The sequence below is a fragment of the Malaclemys terrapin genome, chromosome 5 (assembly GCF_027887155.1).
Source record: "Malaclemys terrapin pileata isolate rMalTer1 chromosome 5, rMalTer1.hap1, whole genome shotgun sequence".
NCBI classification, from domain to species: domain Eukaryota; kingdom Metazoa; phylum Chordata; order Testudines; family Emydidae; genus Malaclemys; species Malaclemys terrapin.
The window spans coordinates 135355679-135373814 of NC_071509.1; the positions used below are offsets into that span (position 1 = coordinate 135355679).

At 49.5% G+C, this 18136-nt stretch overlaps 1 protein-coding gene across 4 annotated transcripts; it reads left to right on the forward strand.

Moving 5' to 3' along the window:
• The first annotated feature begins 4758 nt into the window (after positions 1–4758).
• On the forward strand, positions 4759–18136 carry LOC128838428 (sulfotransferase 1B1-like). 4 transcript variants are annotated; one of them, XM_054030609.1, is made up of 8 exons: positions 4759–4882; positions 7655–7803; positions 10399–10527; positions 10758–10855; positions 12239–12365; positions 13159–13253; positions 15137–15317; positions 17744–18136. In XM_054030609.1, exons 2-8 carry the CDS (start codon positions 7656–7658, stop codon positions 17854–17856), a joined length of 891 nt encoding a protein of 296 aa, XP_053886584.1. In that variant the 5' UTR covers positions 4759–4882; position 7655; the 3' UTR covers positions 17857–18136. The 4 variants fall into 4 exon arrangements, with proteins under 4 accessions (XP_053886584.1, XP_053886581.1, XP_053886583.1 ...); XM_054030606.1 differs by lacking the exon at positions 4759–4882 and adding an exon at positions 5359–5451; XM_054030608.1 differs by lacking the exon at positions 4759–4882 and adding an exon at positions 6670–6948.

The following is an 18136-nucleotide window of genomic DNA, read 5'->3' on the forward strand; positions in this document are numbered from 1 at the left end:
GCTCGCTAGCTCCGGGGCTGCAGGCAGTGTAGGCTGGTTGCCCAGCTCCCTGGGGATGAGGAGGAGGAGGCTCCCAAGCTGGGGTGGGCTCTGCCAGGAGGGGAAGGGGTGGCAGCGCAGCGGGGGGTTGAGGAGTAGCAGCCCGCGGTCCCCGGCAGCTCCATGCAGAGCGAGGCAGCCGCGCGGCAGGGAAGGGGGCTCTGAAGCCCAGCTGGTGCCGGTGGAGAAGGAAGGAAAAGGGGGGGGGAATGTTTTTTCCTTGTGGTCTCCCTTCAGCAGAGGGGGCTGAGGGAGCGGCAGGACCAGGAGGCAAAGGAGTGACTTTGGGTTATTGCCCCCCACCCTGTACTTATCCCCCCAGTGCTGCGCCCCAGGCTGTGAAACTGTGCTCAGTGCAGCTTGTGAAGGAAGGAGGGGTAAAGGTGCTTGGTCAGTTTGGAGTATCATTGTGTTTAGCACAATACTTGATTATTTTACACCCTTTAAAGTATATAACTAGTCGTATACAGGTGTTACGAAGTGGGAATGTTCTTAATGTTTTCTCTGAATACTGTTTGGGTGCCTCAGTTTCCCCTATGAATTTCTTAAGGATCTAGATGGTGGGATAAGGGGGTGTGATTGTTGTAGAGCCCTAGAGGGCCAGTGTGATGGTGTCTGCACAGAGAATGGCCGAAACCCTGTCTCCGGACAACTAATGGCTTGGGCCGCTCTCCTGCAAGGTGCCAACTGAAGGTGTTGGAGAACAAAGAGATCAGGTGGCCTCCTAATGCCTGGAAAAGAGACAAAGGCCAGAGGAGGGAGTGTTAGTGCCTGTGCGGACTTCCGGGAAGCACATGGTGTGGAAGGGGACGCTGGGATGCTCTGGAACCACTCCTTCAAAGCCAGTCAGGACTCTGGGGGAGCCTCCTCTCTCTGAGCATACTGTCTCCAGGGCAAGAAGCTTACACCTTCCTGGGTCTGACCTCGGAGCATTCAGCATGCCCTTCCACACCATGCGCTTCCCGCAGCGAATCCGCCCAGGCGGAGTCCTGGGGCAGCCAGAGGTCCCTGCACCCCAACTCTGCAGTCAGACATGACTCTCAGCCAGCCGGGAAAACAGAAGGTTTATTAGATGACAGGAACACAGTCTAAAACAGAGCTTGTAGGTACAGAAAACAGGACCCCTCAGTCAGGTCCATCTTGGGGGGTGGGGAGCCCAGACCCAAGTTCTGGGCCTCTCCCCATTTCCCGAGCCAGCTCCAAACTGACACTCCCTCCTCTGGCCTTTGTGTCTCTTCCGGACAAGGAGGCCACCTGATCTCTTTGTCCCCAACACCTTCAGTTGGCACCTTGCAGGGGAAACTGAGGCACCCACACAGTAGTCAGAGAAAACATGAAGAACATTCCCACTTCGTCACAACAGGTGCAACAAAATATCATACTGTATATTGAAGCAGGCAAATGCTGCTTCTGATTTTCCACTTTTAATTGACCCTTGTAATCTTGTGGCGCCGATGCGCTGTAGTTTCATTTTATCCCAGCAACAAATTCTTGATTTGTAGGACCACTAATAATCAACAATGGATTTTTCTGGTAGTGATATTGTGCAAGAAAGAGAAACATTGCACTTAAATGCTTACGGCTTCCAGTCCATGTTTACACTAGTTAATAAAATATATATATCAGCTTACAGGGCGGGAGCCGGGGGGGGGGGGGGAAAGGGCACCACCATTTTGGGCACCACCAAAAATTATACAAACCTGCCGCCTATGGGTCTGGAGGCAGGTAGCCTGGGTGATGTGACTGCCCCATGGTTTTGTAACATGACCTGCAACACAGCCATGGGTGTGGCCCAGAACAGGGCTGGCCCTAGACCATATGGCGCTCCAGGTGAGGAGTGTCTTCAGCGTCCCCCACTCCATTTGTTAAACTTTTGAATACCTTATTTTTTATTGCTTTTGTAGCCGATTTCATTACTTTGATGCACGATTTGCATGCATGATTTATCCCTGTCATATAGGATGACAAATTTGCATGCTAGGATCTGTACATCAGTATTTATTCATGCCATATATAAGCAATTTAAAAAAAATGGTTTCCTCTAAGCTTATAGAAACTTTTTAATTTCAAGAATAACTGAAATGTACTAACATCAAATAATTGAACTGTGCACCAACATTGGGTGGACCAGTATTAAATAGTGTTACAATAGGGGACAGACTTAGAATATTAACCCTAGTCCTTTAGTTCAAAAGGGCGCTTTTCTCGCCTTTGCCCTCGCACTGATAGTCTTTGCCCATGGGATGATCACTACTGCCTAAAGCCTGGTCTATGTTGTTCTGTTTCAGATATTTTCCCGTCCATAGGTGTCGACTTCCCCTCTGCCTGGTGGGTGCTCGACCTCCCCGCCAGCCCCTGGCCCCGCCTCTTCCCACCCTTGCACCACCCTCGCCCCACCCCCATTCCACCCCTTCCCCAAAGTCCCGGCCCCACCCTGCCTTTTCCCACCTCAGCCCTGCCCCCTTCCCGTCCCCATTCCACCCCCTTCCCCCAAGTCCCCGCCCTGCCTCTTCTCCACCTCCTCCCCTGAGCGCACCGCATCCCGGCTCCTCCCTCTCCCTCCCGGAAAGTCATAAGCACTTCCAAACAGCTGTTAGGTGGCGTGGGGGAACGCGGCGTGCTCGGGGGGTGGGGAGAGAAGGAGGCGAGAAGGTGGGAGCTTGGCTGCCGGTGGGTGCGGAGCACCCGATAATTTTTCCCAATGGGTGCTCCAGCCCTGGAGCACCATGGAGTCGGCGCCTATGTTCCCATCACATTTGCACCTTGCTACAACACTGAGCCCAATACTGAGCTCCTGAAGGCTTTTTTGGGGACATCTTTTATTTTCTATGGGGGAAAAGAGACAGCATTAGGGACAGCAAAAGTCATAAAAAGTCATCAAACATTACATAGTATGCATGTGTAGTGAGCCGGTGTGGCACCCCTCCGTCTCTGATAGGGCCGAGCTTCCTCCAACCCCAGCGTGGGCGGAGCCACCGGGTCCGGTGCCCGCCCCTCCGAGGTCACGGCCCCGACCCGGAAGTATAAAAGCCCGCCGGCAGAGCTTAGTGAGGCCCAGGCTGCCAGAGAGAGCAGACGTCCCGGGCCGAGCGCCTGCTTCGGAGACAGCCGCAGGCCGCGAGCCGCCTGCTACCCCCCCGCGCTGGTCGAGCCTACCTCTCGCCAGGTACCCTGAGGAGGACTGGCCGAGCCTGCCCTGGACCAGCTACCCCGAGGAGGACTGGCCGAGCCTGCCCCGTGCCAGGTACCCTGAGGAGGACTGGCCAAGCCTGCCCCGGACCCGCTACCCTGAGGAGGACTGGCCGAGCCTGCCCCGTGCCAGGTACCCTGAGGAGGACTAGCCAAGCCTGCCCCGGACCAGCTACCCCGAGGAGGAGCCAAGCCTGCCCCGTGCCAGCTACCCTGGGGGAGAGCTGCCGGACCAGCCCCCAAGCCCTGCACCAGAGGAACCGATGCTGCTGGACTGGCCTGAACCCGGCATCGCCAACGAGGTAGGCCCCGAGGGGGAAAACGGAAGTAGCCCAGGGGTAGCCGACCCCGGTCAGGCTGCAGAGGCCTGTGAGCCGATGTCCGTGTGTTTCGGTCAGGATACCCCACTGACCAGCAGCGACAGTAACCGCTGCTAGGGCCCCGGGCTGGAACGCAGTGGAGTGGGTGGGCCTGCGTTTCCCCCCTGCCACCCCTGCTCACGGGTGGCAGGCTTCCCCCTCACCCAACGCTCAGGTGTAGGACCCTGGGCTTACCCCAACTGGTTGTCTGCTCAGCCCCTGCACCAGAGGGCCTGAGCTCCTTAACTGCTTGTTTGCTCAGCCCCTGCATCCAAGGGCCTGAGCTGGGACTGTTTGTGCCCCGCCCTGATCCAGGGCCTGGGCCTGCTTAAACTGCTGATTAGCGCTCAGCCCCTGCCTAAGGGCCTGAGCTCCCTGAACTGCGGGCCACTCAGCCCCTGTGCAAAGGAACCTGAGCTTCGACTGTCTGCGCTATAGTGAGCCGGTGTGGCACCCCTCCGTCTCGGAGGGTAGAGCCCTGGCGCGACCCTACTACACATGGCAAGAGAAGTAACGGCATTTCTTTTATATTGTTGCATAGATAGGGGTTCGATAGATATCTTTGGTGTCTCATTAAATATGCCCTTTATTAGTCGCTACTTACACTCTTCAACTCTTAAAACACAAACACACTTTCACAATATTGCAGCTGGGCTCTCACTTCACTTCGGTCTCATATCTCACTGACTGACTGGCGACGCCCCACCCCTTATATACCCATGGCTGGGGCATAGCTGACAACACTCTAGGAGGTTCAAGGAAAATGTGGTTCTGAGAGTCTGGAAGATTCCATGAAATTCTACAAAGGTCCAGAACATTCTAGGAGGTTAGTTAAAAATGAATCCACAACATTTCACTTCAAACGTTCTATTTTCCCAGCACCCTGACCCCAGCGCCCCTCAAGCCTGGCGACCCAGGCAGTCGCGTGCATCGCCTGCTCCTGAATACGACCTTGACCCAGAAGAAACACTTGCATTCCTCCCTGTCCCTGCTCTTGGAATAGCCTAGGGTACATGGTGACCCTGGCCTCCTGCCTTTTCCAATTGGCCTCATTTCGGGGCCTCTCAGCAAGTTGAACGTATTCCTCCCTGGCCTTCCGCCGAGCTTGTCTTACTCCCAAGCCCCTCCCTCTCAGAGACACTGTTCATAGAACTTGGAGGTTGTGCTTCCCTTGGCTGCCTTCCTGAGGGATTTGAGCCCGCCCCAATACTTTCACAATCTCCTTGTAAAGATCATGCAAATTTACATACAGCCTTTCCTTCTTCCTACAGGAGCAGCACCGCCAGAGGAGAAAGGTAAACTCAGACTTCAACTCTTTGGCCTGTTACTGTTAGGAGTTTGTCTGTCTGTTCTGTTGTCTGCGCGAACAGCCAGGCAGAGCAGCCTGTCTAGGACTGGTGAGATACACATCCAGGAACAAACCTGGGCATTTTAAGACCGGGGAAGAGGAGCTGTGTGCATTGGGGAAGAGTATGACTGGATGCACAGTTATAAAATGGGTCTATAATCTTATTGGGGCTTCAACACTTGACTCAGTTTAGTCTGGGACTGCAGAAATGGTCAGTGTTGCAGACTCCAAGCTTAGGTTTTGTAAAAGGAGAGGGGGCAGGATTATGAATTGTCTGGTGATTTACATATGAATTTAAGACTCTCAATGGTAAATTATTTGCTAGTTTACAGCATCTTTATTTGCCTTTCTCTAAAATTCCTTTGCTCAGCAGCTTCTAAAATGTGACTAGTTCTGAGCAGCAACTAAAATATTCTTCATTTGCTCTTTTCAGAGGAAAATGAGGTCTGAAGAGACAAAACTAAACTTTCCTCTCCTGCCTTGTGTGTTGGCAGGAATGAAGAGGGTTCATGAAGGGTAATTAGAGTTGACGCTGTCTGTCATTTGGGAGTGCTTCAAAGCCAGCTGATTTCAGGCTGAAGAACACGTGATTCCCCATACACAGCCATACACACAAGTACTATCAAAGTCTGCCGTTGTCACTAACTTGAACTAATGAGATTTCCTTACTGCTTAAAGTTTGTTGTTCGATCAGTGAATGAGAGTACTGTGTGTTCCTTCTGGTCATGGTGCTTACAGCCCTGCTGCCCTGCTGGGCTGAAAGTTTTATTATTAACTAGTTATGGGGTCACAGAACGTGGTTACTTGACTTGCTGCAGATAAGTTATCTCTTTTTAGGACTTAATAGTTTTGAACTCCGGATTTCACAAAATGCATGTCGTGACATTTTCAAAAGTGCTTGGTGTTGGCCTAACCTGGGCCCTGAAAGTGCCTGCACCCAGGTCCCATGCTTTCCTGGAGTCCTTCTTCTTTCCTTGGGATATGGCTACACAGCAGTTAAACACGCACAGCTGGCCCATGTCCGCTGACTTGGGCTCACGGGACTCCGGCCGCAGGGCTGTAAAACTGCAGTGTAGTCATTTAGACTTAGGCTGGAGCCCATGCTCTGGTAGCCCATGATGGGGAGGGCTCCAGCCCAGGCCCAAACAGCTACACTGCAGTTTTACAGCCCAAGCCTGCAAGCTTGACTCAGGTGACACAGGCCAGCCGCGGGTGTTTAACTGCTGTGCAGGCGTACCCTTGAGTCTGGAGCAATAACTCACTCCAGGCCCTGCATTCCTAGGGTGTAACACTACATCCCTGGTGGCTGAAGGTATTGTGTCACTGGGCCTGGGCTTTAAAATGTGCCCAGCGTGTGTAAGTAATAAGTCTGGAGCATTGGACTCTCCACATTTTTTGCTTGATGAAAGCACTAGGAAGCAGCCTGAATTAATCCAGTTGTCTCGCCTGAGAAAGGGCTGTTACAAGAAGTGATTAGTATTATTTTTATTATGGTAGCAGTTAGAGACTTGATTAAATTCAGGACTCCATTGCGTTAGGAGCTGTACAAACACGTAGAAAGTCAGCCTCTGCCCCAAAGAATCTTGTAGTGAGGCGGTGTGGGACCCTGCCACCCATGAGACAGACAAGCCCCTGTGGCCGGGATCCCCACTGACTCAGCAGCGGGTCTTCCGCTGCTGCTAGGGCCCTAGGCTGGGATGCAGTGGAGTGGGAGGGCGTGCGTCCCCCCTGCCACCCAACTCGTGGGTGGCCGTCTCCCCCTCTCCCAGGCCTTCACACCCAGAGCCTGGGCTCACTGTTGATAAACTGTTGTTGCTCAGCCCCTGCCTGAGGGCCTGAACACCTGACTCACCAATGTCATGCCCAGACCTAGGGCCTGGGCTGATGCCTAACTGTGTTGTTTCTCCCCTCACAAGGGCCATGGAGGAAGACTCCTGCAGCCAGACTAATTCCCTGCTAGACCTCTTCCCAAAATTAGTGAGGCGGTGTGGGTCCCCGCCGCCCCAGAGAGAGGTGAGCCCTGGCCAACCTCTCTACAAGTCTAAATAGAGCAAGCATGTAAGAAAGGGACTATCATCATCTCCACTTTGCAGAGAGGGAACTGAGGCACAGAGAGATTGTGTGATTTATCCAAGGACAAGGTACAGCTGAGATCAGACTGCAGGTCTCCTGAGTCCCCCACCCATCACGTACAGCAGGAGAACAATGCATGCGTCTGGCCTACTACAAATGTTTGTTCCTTTGCTTCTCTCCAGCCTTTAAAGCAATTATCTTGACCTTGAGGATCAAGGCCCTTTGTTCTTTCAGGTAATAAAAAAGACTGTTTGCTTTTGCTGGGTGAGATCTGAGAGAGCTTGCATGCACATCAGACATCTGCAGACCCCCCACCTCCACCCCCCGTACACCTTTGCTGTGACAAAGGAGTCAGTAGGTTAGAAAGCTGAGCAACAAACTCTTTTGAAGCATGCTGCTGTCTGTTATCTAATGTGGTACAGTGTGCGCTCATCAGAAATTCCGTCGCTGCCTCCGTTTTTAATGGAAACATAGCCAAGGGCACGTACTATTAAACAGTTGGAAAGGGACTGGCCTGCTGCTGCAAAAAAAGAAATATCCCACCACACTCAGCTGAGCGCACTGGGAACATAACTGATCTTCCTGTCCAGCTGCTCTCCCATCTTCTCCCCTGCCAGTTGTACTCTGTTGAACTCTTCCCCCGCAGCATGACTTCACCAGAAGATTACCGTCGACAGGACTGGAGGATAGTCCATGACATTCCAATGGTCTGTGCATTTTCATACCACTGGGAAAGGATTGACAACTTCCAGAGCAGGCCAGATGACCTCGTGATAGCCACGTACCCCAAATCTGGTGAGTTTTCATGGCTTTCAGGATTAGGAGCCACAATGAGTCCTGCCCTATGGTCCTGAAAATGTAGGGGAGTCCCTTCAAGCCCCATCATGTTCCCCTTATGAAAGCGAAGCAGCTCCACTTATTCACAGTTGTTGCTAACAATAATGAGCAAGAATGCCAAGGAGCCTTTCCAGTGTTTCACAGCTCCCAGCCTACATTTCGCTCATTGGAAATGATCCCATCAAATTTAATGCCAAACCCATCTGGACTGGGATTTGTTCCTTCCTGAAATTATCTTTCTATGGCCTCCAGCATCTGAAACGGGAATACCCCGGCACCATGCAGTCACAGGGAGATGGATGGGCATTTCCCCTCCCCCACAATGTAAAGGGACAAACTTAACATAGTACACCTCTACCTTGATATAATGCTGTCCTCAGGAGCCAAAAAAAAATCTTACCGCGTTATAGGTGAAACCGGGTTATATCGAACTTGCTTTGATCCACCAGAGTGCGAGCACTGCTTTACCGCGTTATATCCAAATTCGCGTTATATCGGGTCGCGTTATATCAGGGTAGAGGTGTATTTTCTTGGGCTGTCCTAGTGTTTGGTGATGTGCCTAGCTAGGCTGGAGACACAGGCCTGGTCTACACTACAAAGTTAGGTTGACATAAGCTGCGTTAGGTCGATTTATTAATATATGTTTCCAGTAGAACACTATCTGGGTTGCAAGGGGCTGGAGACTTTGTGGAGTCACTAAGGTCAGGTCCCGGGATACTTTGAGTTGTTCTGATTAAGGAGGGAAACCGATGCACAAACTATGATCACTGCAGTGCAGTGCCTTAGAGCCCAGGTACTATAAAATAAGAGGGAAATTGAGGCACGCATGAATCATTTGACAAGTAAAAGGTCTTTGGTTCCAGGGACAGGTGAATTCTGAGCAATCTAGGGCAGTTCATTTGCCAGCTGACCAATAATGTCTTTTTTTTTATTATTATTAATTATTATTATTTATTGTTTATTTTATTTTTACTTGTTTTTGCAGCAGTTTCTGTCACCTTCACTCATGCTGATTAGCACTTTAATGCCGGGGATAGCTCCCAGAGTGAAATAATATTAAATGTGAGCAAGCCAGCAGAATCTGGCCCTTGAATTGATAGGTTGATTTTGAGTGGTTCATATATTTTACTTTAACCATAAACAAAGCAACAGGCTCAGAAGAATATTCTGAGGTCTGGATTTTCTCCATTATGGTGTGGATGGTTTAAATCAGGGCTTCTCAAAGCCGGTCTGCTGCTTGTTCAGGGAAAGCCCCTGGCGATCCGGGCCGGTTTGTTTACCTGCCGCGTCCGCAGGTTCGGCCGATCGCGGCTCCCACTGGCCACGGTTCGCCGCTCCAGGCCAATGGGGGCTGCGGGAAGGGTGGCCAGCACAACCCTCGGCCCGCGCCGCTTCCCACAGCCCCCATTGGCCTGGAGCGGTGAACCGTGGCCAGTGGGAGCCGCGATAGGCCGAACCTGCGGATGCGGCAGGTAAACAAACCGGCCTGGACCACCAGGGGCTTTCCCTGAACAAGCGGCGGACCAGCTTTGAGAAGCACTGGTTTAAATGGTTGTGAGCCAGAAGGGCTCAGAGTTCAATTGATTCATCTTTCCAAACAGAGATCACCTGCCATTCCAGCAAGGAACCAGTCAAGCCTTGCTGTGACTCTATGGCATAGCTTGGAGGGTTGTAGCACAAGCAGCTCTGTTGCACTGGCTCATAGGGAAGTGGGCAGGGGTTAGAAGAGGGGAAACTAAGGTGTTGGGATGGGAGAAGGGGCATCATCATCTCTCTTGTCCCACATTAGCTGGGATAGGCCAGTGTGATGCATTATATAAATGGTAAACTCTCCTTGGGGCTGCAACCATGTCTTCTCCTGTGTCATGTAGGCAGCTGCTGAGTACAGGATGATGCTCATCAAAAACATAACAATGGAAAATCAACTCGCAATCGTGTTGGCCTGGGAGAGGCTTCCCACCATCCCTGAAAATGGGTGTGGTTGCAGAGCTTCCACAAAAAGAGCTGTGAAGTGGGCCGCTTGCCATCAGTAACTGTATTTGACAATGCTGGCAAACTATTATGTTTGGCTACAGATTAATGATATCACATTGCTACTTAGCCTTGGGCGAGTAGAAGAGATGTAGCTAGAACAGGGGTTCTCAAATGTCATTCCACTGCAGCCCCCCCTTCTGGCAACAAAAATTGCTACGTGACCCCAGGAGGGAGGATTGAAGCCTGAGTCCACCTGAGCCCTGCCGCCCCGGGTCAGGGGGCCAAAGCCCCACTGCTAAGGGCTTCAGCCCCAGGCAGAGGATCAGATGGTGGGGGTCCCAGCAAGTCTAAGCCAGTCCTGGCAACTCCATTAAAATGGGGTCGTGACCCACTTTAGGGTCCCGACCCACAGTGGAGAACCGCTGAGCTAGAATATTGAAGATCCTAAATGAATAGGCTGAATACCGTAAGTGCTGTTGTCTTGGCTGGAAGAACAATGGATGGGGTTCCTGCTTGACTGTTCCTTGTGGGATAAACTTTGTTCTTGACTGGATTTTTGTTTTCTCGTCTTCTTTCCAGGCACTACATGGATAAGTGAAATTGTGGACATGATTCTGAACGACGGAGATCCTGACAAATGCAAGCGGGATGCAGTTTTCAACAAAGTGCCCATGTTGGAATTTGCCGCCCCTGGAAAGATGCCACCAGGTAAATGTAGCACTAGTGTTGGGTGACTACAGACAAAAAGGTCAATGATTCAGTGTGGCTAGCTTGCAGCTCAGGAGAGGAAAGAAAGGATTATGGATAGAGCACTGGCCTAAGATTCAGAAGATCTGGGTTCAGTTCCTGACTTTGTCAGACTTGGGTGCTTTTGGAAATGTTATCTTTAATGACTTCTCTATCGGCATCAATGATCCCTTTGAACCTCTGCTTACCAGGTACAGAGAAACTGGCCAAGACGTCATCTCCTCGTTTAGTGAAAACCCACCTCCCAGTCCAGCTCCTTCCAATGTCCTTCTGGGAAAATGGCTGCAAGGTAACCAGTAACTGGGACCTCAGACCTTCTGGATAATAGGCTGATAGGGGAAGTACCGTGTGTCTTGAGCGCACAGAATACTCCTGCTAGTCCCACCCTCCGCCAGGTTCCTCTCCCTCATTTTTACCCACTGATTCTTTTCTCCAGTGGGAAGAGGTTTAATTGTGAGTTTCCATGGTGATATCTACCTACAGCAGCATTTTTGCAGCTTTACCTTTACAACATTGGGATGCAAGTTTGTATTCACAGTTAGGCTGAGATTTTTTCCAAGATCCCTAAGGGATCAGGACGTCCACTTCCCATTAAAATTGGCCTCATGGGATGCCAGTGCCTTTAGATAACATTCACTCGGTGTTGAGTAAGATGTTTTTCCAGCCGTCAGCTTTGCAGGCTCACCCTGGGATATGACAGCCAGGCTGGGTTCTTTCTGGCTCATACATCCTCATCAGTAACGAAGATCCTGGAAAGCAAATTCTGCCAACATCTGTGCAACACCCGTTGTCTTAAAATACTGCTTCCTGGGCAATCCCCATTGTCTTCAATGGGGTTACCCACGCATAACTGAGGGGTAAATGTGGTCTTGCAATTGGAACTCAACTAACCGTTCCGCCTGATGGTATGAGAGCCAGAAGACAATCCAGTTCACTCCTCTGTAGCCATGTTGGCCCTGCAAGGCATGATGTATTTTGCCACTGTATGAATGGCTATGTCTGAATACACATGGGAGCAGACCCACTGACTGCCACACCCAGGGGAGTAGGACGGTGCGCCCTGAGGGCAGGGCACTTCGGGATTGGATTGTTTCCATCCTTCAGAGGTAGGCTGGTTTAACCTGCAACTCAGGCTCTATAGGAGATCCCCAATCCCCTAGGCATCCTGGTCACAATCCCTCCTTGGCAAACACCACTCCCTTTGGCAGTTGTGCTGACTGCCTGTTGCTCCCCTAGTGGAGTACTAGTACCGCCAGTTTCCATCCCTGCGGGGCCTGTGCACTAGGTTACACTGGCAGAAATGTGTGTTTGTTTTCCCCATTTTTACAGATGGGGAAGCTGAGAAACAGAGAGATCGACCCAAGAGTGCAGAGTCAGTGGAAAAGCTGGTGTCAGAGCCAGGATTAGAGCTCCTGTAGCTTCCATTCCCATGCCCAGTCCATGGTGCTCTACTCTCAGACCACAGTGTCCAGGGGCGCTTTCAATCCCTGCAGCTTGAATTTGGCCCTTGAGCCACAGTTTGGATCCCCTGCAGTAGGGCTGGGATTTTGAAAGGAGCCAAAGAAAATTAGGCACCCAACTCCCTTAGGCCCCTCTGAAAATCCAAGTCTAGAGCCACTCAGAACTCAAGGTCACCGAGGCAACGTGGATTCTTCTCTTCTTCCTGCCACAGATGATCTATGTTGCCCGAAATGCCAAAGATGTAGCTGTCTCCTTCTACCATTTTGACCTGATGAACCAGCTGCATCCAGAGCCCGGCACGTGGGAGCAGTACGTTGAGAAATACATGGCAGGCCGAGGTGAGACTGACATCTGTTAGCAAGTCACGATCCTGAGGTTTTTAAATTGAGGCTGCTTGAAGCATAAAGGAAAAGAGACTTGCAACTGCAGGTGAATTTCTCCAGGCCAGGTTCTGCCTCTTTGGATGCTGTCCTTTCAGTGTACTCTCCGTATACTAGGAAATACAGTGAGAACGGAGGGAGGGAATTTTCAGACTAGACCAGAGAGTTTGAGTAGCCTCCCCTGCATCTGTGCTCCCCTTCAGAGGGAGCAGTGGTTGGGGAATCTGTGTAACAGTGCGTCCACGGGCCCAGACCTTGTATAACTATAACATAGGGCCAGCTCCTCAGCAGCTGTAAATCAGCATAGATACATTGACTTCAAGGGAGCAATGGCTAATTTACACTAGCTAAGGATCTGGCCCATTTACTTTAATGAAGCTACGCTGACTTACAGCAGCTGGGGATCTGGCCGTTGACTTCATTGAAAGTATGCCAATACCAGCTGGGATCTGGCCCTAAACTGTATTTATAGAAGAGTTAGTTAATATCTAGTTTCTGCTCCAGTCACATAAAATAATAGATGAGGATTCTAACCTGACAGTGGAACCAAAGGGACAAAGAATTTGACCTAGTGTAGGCAAATAGCCGCAACTGATGGCTTGTGCCCAGTTACCCAATTTACACAAGATGTCATAGTAATTGCACACACAATGCATTTCAGTGGCGTTAAGCCAAAAGAGAACATGACCCCCAGTGACCTGACACGCTCGTGTTACTAAGAGTATTTGTGTACCTTTTTCTCTAAGTTTAGTTGCGTATGGTTCCTGGTATGACCATGTGAAAGGCTGGTGGGAGAAGAGAAAGGACCATCCCATTTTATACCTGCTCTATGAGGACATGAAAGAGGTGAGAGGGCAACCGGTACCCACTTGAGGGGCCACTCCACACACACCAGGATGGCGGCAACAAATCTGACACCTGTTCAATGCCTTACCCTACTGTGCAATGTCCATCTGAAGAGCCGTCTGGCTGTCCTGAAGAGAATTTGTCTCTCTAGGGTAGTGCGGTCCACCATGAGTAAAAGGGCCAGACTGTGACTCTTTAAATGCATTGGCTGGCGCTAATACGACCCCTGAGCTGTGAGCCACCCTCCTTCCCCACTTATTCTCCCTTATCTAGAACTGTGTCTAGATTTATCATGAGCCTCATGATATCAAATGGGTTTATTCTCATAACACCCCTGTGAGGGAGGTCAGTGCTGCTATTCCCCATTTTTACAGAACTGGGGCATAAAGAGGTTAAGTGACTTGCCCAGGGTCACACAGGAAGTGTGTGGCACAAGGAACTGAATTCAGGTGTCCTGAGTCCCAAGCTAGTGCCCTAACCACTGGGCCATTTTGCTTTCCCAAAGCCTCTTGCCTATGTTGGAGTTCAGGCTTGTGGGAGTGCATCTCTTGAAGAGCAAGCACCAAAAGAGAGCTCTTTTCTTTAAAGAGACTTTTACCCCTCTCATTTCAAAATACTGATGTAGCACATTTATTAAGAGGCAGGAAGGTGGGGGGGGGGAGTTAGGGAAGCATAAAACTAAAGATGGGGGAGCTAGTCTAGAAGTGACTTAACTTCTTGCTCAGACCCAAACTGAACCTTAGATGGCAAGTATCAGAGGGGTAGCCGTGTTAGTCTGAATCTGTAAAAAGCAACAGAGGGTCCTGTGGCACCTTTAAGACTAACAGAAGTATTGGGAGCATAAGCTTTCGTGGGTAAGAACCTCACTTCTTCAGATGCATCTGAAGAAGTGAGGTTCTTACCCACGAAAGCTTATGCTCCCAATACTTCTGTTAGTCTTAAAGGTGCCACAGGACCCTCTGTTGCTTTGAACCTTGGATGGGGATTTGAAAAAGAACAGTTGCTCCTGTTCCCTTTAATTTCACTCTGGAATTCCTGGTTTTAGCTGGGAGAGGAATTGGGTATTTCCAATCCAGCACTACCAGAAATCTCATGAGAGTCTGATCTTGGATGATTTCCATACCAGAGAGATTTGGCTAAACATCCCAACTATAGCTTTGAACTACATGAAATGGAATTAATCACTACCTTCCCAATTAACAGTAATAGAGGGCTAGTATTTGGAGCTGGGTTATTCTGAAGTTTAGCATCCACGTATTGCTGAAGAACAGGAAGTGAAGTTTGAGAGTAAGGGCCAGCTCCTCAAATCAGCATAGTTCCACTAGTGTAGTCATTAGGGCTGCAGCAGCTGCGGATCTGGCCCTAAGAATTCTGTGCCTGGCTGGGGAAGATGTGGCTGGAATTAGGGCCCCTCTGGAGTGGCTGTCTGCATCACTTTCTAAATAAAGTGATGGGACTGGTGAGTTACAGCCCAGTCTTGGTGTGTGTCTCTCTCTCTCTCTCTCTCCACATCTTGCACCCCCCAAAAAATATGTTTAAGATAACTTTATTTGGGTTGCAAAGTCAAGTACTCAAAAGTTAGGCAGAGCCAGAATTAAGCTTGCCTGTGCAGTGTGCTAATGCTAGAGAGGGAGACAAAGAAGGGTTGGGGGTTTTTTTGGGCTATTTATCTCCTTTCTATTTTGGGAAAGGGTGTAAGAATTGGGTGCAAGGTTGATGAAATGTATTGATGGATTGCTGGATATTAGTTTTGATCCAGTGGAACAACTAAGGTTGCTGGCACCTCATACGAGTTCTAGACTTTCACTGTTTTACATGGTGGTCACCTGACGAGTTGAGCCACTGGGTCCCACCACCTGAAGCGCCACTTGTTTTTTCTGTAGGATCCGAAGCGTGAAATTCGCAAGGTGATGCATTTCCTGGGGAAGGATCTGAAGGAAGAGGTTCTGGACAGGATTGTCTATCACACTTCATTTGAAATGATGAAAGAGAATCCCGCCACAAATTATACGATGGTCCCAAATGATGTTATGGATCAAAGCATCTCCCCTTTCATGCGTAAAGGTAAGGATTCACACAGGCACTAGCAACTCTTTTTCTTCTCCTCAGTTGTAACAGGAAGATACTTTTTCATCCAGCTTTCCTTTGTAAGCTACCCAGAAAGGTGGTCATGTTTATATCTGATGGCTTTTCAGTGGCTTGTGTAAAACCGGTTGGTGGTACCGTTTCTAGTGGATAGGTGTTTATATCTCACAGATGCCTTGACATAAGACACTAATTAGCAATCCCAGTCTCCTGAAAGAGGCCAAGGGCTGAGTGGGCATGGAGACTGAACTACATTCTCACCCCTAGAAGTAGTCCCCGAGGAACAGAGCGGAGTGGCATTGCGGAAGCCTGCACTCTGCTGCTGCTGCTACCAGTTTAGAACTTGATCTTTGACTAAATGGGGGCAATAGAGCCAGATTTTCAAGAGTTCAGCTCCAGCTAAACATCAAAACGAAGTGACTGGATTTTTCAGAAGTGCCGTGCCTCCAGCGGCTCCCACTGAGAACAACGGGAGTTGCGGCGTGTTAAACCCTTCTGAAAATCTGGCCACATTTTTTCGGTGCCTAAATGGGAGCTACGCGCTTTCAAAATTTGACCCTAAATCCCCACATCTCCATACATTTGTCACACCTCACATTCACTGGAAAAAGAAAAGCAAAGAAGCATGTTGGCCATAGGAGACAACTGAGAAAAATAAAAATAGAACCAAAGGGTGGAGTGCAGACTGTGACAGACCCAGAATGGTTGGGTGCAGGAGTCTGGTAGAAGGAAAACATATTGGACACTGGATGAATAGTATTCTGTTCCCTGAGTGATCAGGGCAGGGTCAACCCGAGAGCAGTCAGGAAGGGGCTAGAAGCAGTTAAGTCAGGCAGACTCCATAAGACACCTGGAACCAATTAAGAACTGATTCAAAGCAATCAAGGGAAACAGGCTAATCAGATCACCTGAAGCCCATTTAGAACCAGCTTGGATTAGTTTAAAAGGAAGCCCCCTCAGTGAGGCTAGCTGGTAGGAGCAAGAAGGTGTGTTGTGGGAAGACTGGGAGAAAGAAGGTATGCAGTAAAAGACCCTGGAGAACAAGTGTGGTCAGGTACCAAGGGGGGTGCTAGGAGGGGCCATTTGGGAAAGTAGCCCAGGGAAGGGCTATAGCGCTGGTAGTGTAGGAAAACTACCTGTTGCTGGTGCCATTAGGGTCCCTGGGCTGGAACCTGGAGAAAAGGGTGGGCCTGGGTCCCCCGCAACCCTCTCCCCACCTCTACAAAAATGCTCCCTGAGTAGGAAACAGGGACTAAAGAGGGCTCTTACACCAAACCTGTTGACTGACCGATGATGAAGGTGGATCAGTAAGCTGTAACCTTTGCCTCTAGGAGGGGAGAGAGGCTAAATTGAGGGCCACAGCAAACCTGAGGCCAGCCCTGACTGCCTAGATGCGCAGGACCCCCTGAGGCAAAGCCAGAGCTCTGCCACAAGACCGAATGATACAGTGTGAGCCATTTGGGACTAAGCCTGTTTATTTCTGTGTACAGTGCCTAGCACAATGGGGATGCAGTTTTGCTGTTCCCTGGACACTACTGTAATAAACATGTTTTATTTATTATTTACTAATAATAATATAGGTGGGTGGCAATAATTTCCACACTAAAACTGTTGAAAACAGTCAATATGGAATGCAGGATCTGGTTAGCTGGTTTGCTTTCTCTGGCATCCACCCAGCACTTCCACAAACAATTAGAAAATTGATCAGTATAATATTTCAGTTCACCAATTTTCCAGTGACTAAATTCCAGTTAAAAGCTAATTGCTACAGAAACACATTTTTTTCAAAGTCTGCTATTTTTATCAATCCACTGTCCTGGACACCAGCATTTTTCTTGATGCCCTTTGTGCTCAGTATATGGAAAAGATGCTCAAAGTGTTAATCTGTTAGGAGTTTTTATCTAATAAACACTCAGTTTAATGAATACATTTTTCATGCACCACAAACAAAAATGTAGTTAATTTAATAGATTGAGGTTCAAATTCTGGCCTCAGTTAAACCCTCACAAATCTATTGGTGCTTGATGCAGTGGTTCTCAAACTTTTGTGTTGGTGACCCCTTTCACATAGCAAGCCTCTGAGTGTGACACCACCCCTCCCCCCATTATAAATTAAAAACACATTTTAAATATCTAACACTATTATAAATGATGAAGGTGAAGTGGGGTTTGGGGTGGAGGCTGGCAGCTCATGCCCCCCATGTAATAAGCTTGTGACCCCCTGAGGGTCCTGACCCCCAGTTTGAGAACCCCTGAGCTAGAGAAGAATGTAACAGTAGAATTTAGACCATTAATGTTTTCTTGATACTCTTTTCTATTGCATTTTCCACCATTGGGAGTTCTTTTGCTTCACCAAGGGCTCTGCAGTTTCATTCACTGTCTTTTTTTTATTTTTTTGTGTTTCAGGGATTGCTGGGGACTGGAAGAATCACTTCACTGTGGCCCAGAATGAGACATTCAATGAAGATTACGAGAGGAAAATGGCTGGGACCACACTGCAGTTCCGAACAGAGATCTGAAGGAGCCTGGCATCTTAGTGCTGTAGTTCTAATAGACGGGTGACGGGTCTCTGTTTCTGTTGAGAATAGCTCCGCCCCCACCTCCTTTCTTCAACTAGAAGTAGTATGCTGAGAAGTGTCTCTGCCCCAGTGATAGTCAGACACTGGAACCTGGAGTCTTGCACCATGTAGACCATGGTGCAGGGTCACACACTCCAGAGCAGAGGGATTGTTCCAAGAGTCTGGGATTCCCTATAGGGTCTGAGTAGTAGGGAAGGCTCCTTGCTCTATGGCTAGAGAC

Excerpts from the sequence above, each read along its gene's own strand:
- LOC128838428 (XM_054030605.1), top strand. The coding sequence starts at position 7,145 with ATGCGTCTGGCCTACTACAAATGTTTGTTCCTTTGCTTCTCTCCAGCC. Across the intron at positions 7,243-7,654 it reads AAGGCCCTTTGTTCTTTCAG|CATGACTTCACCAGAAGATT; the intron begins GTAATAAAAAAG and ends CTTCCCCCGCAG. Across the intron at positions 10,528-10,757 it reads CCCTGGAAAGATGCCACCAG|GTACAGAGAAACTGGCCAAG; the intron begins GTAAATGTAGCA and ends TCTGCTTACCAG.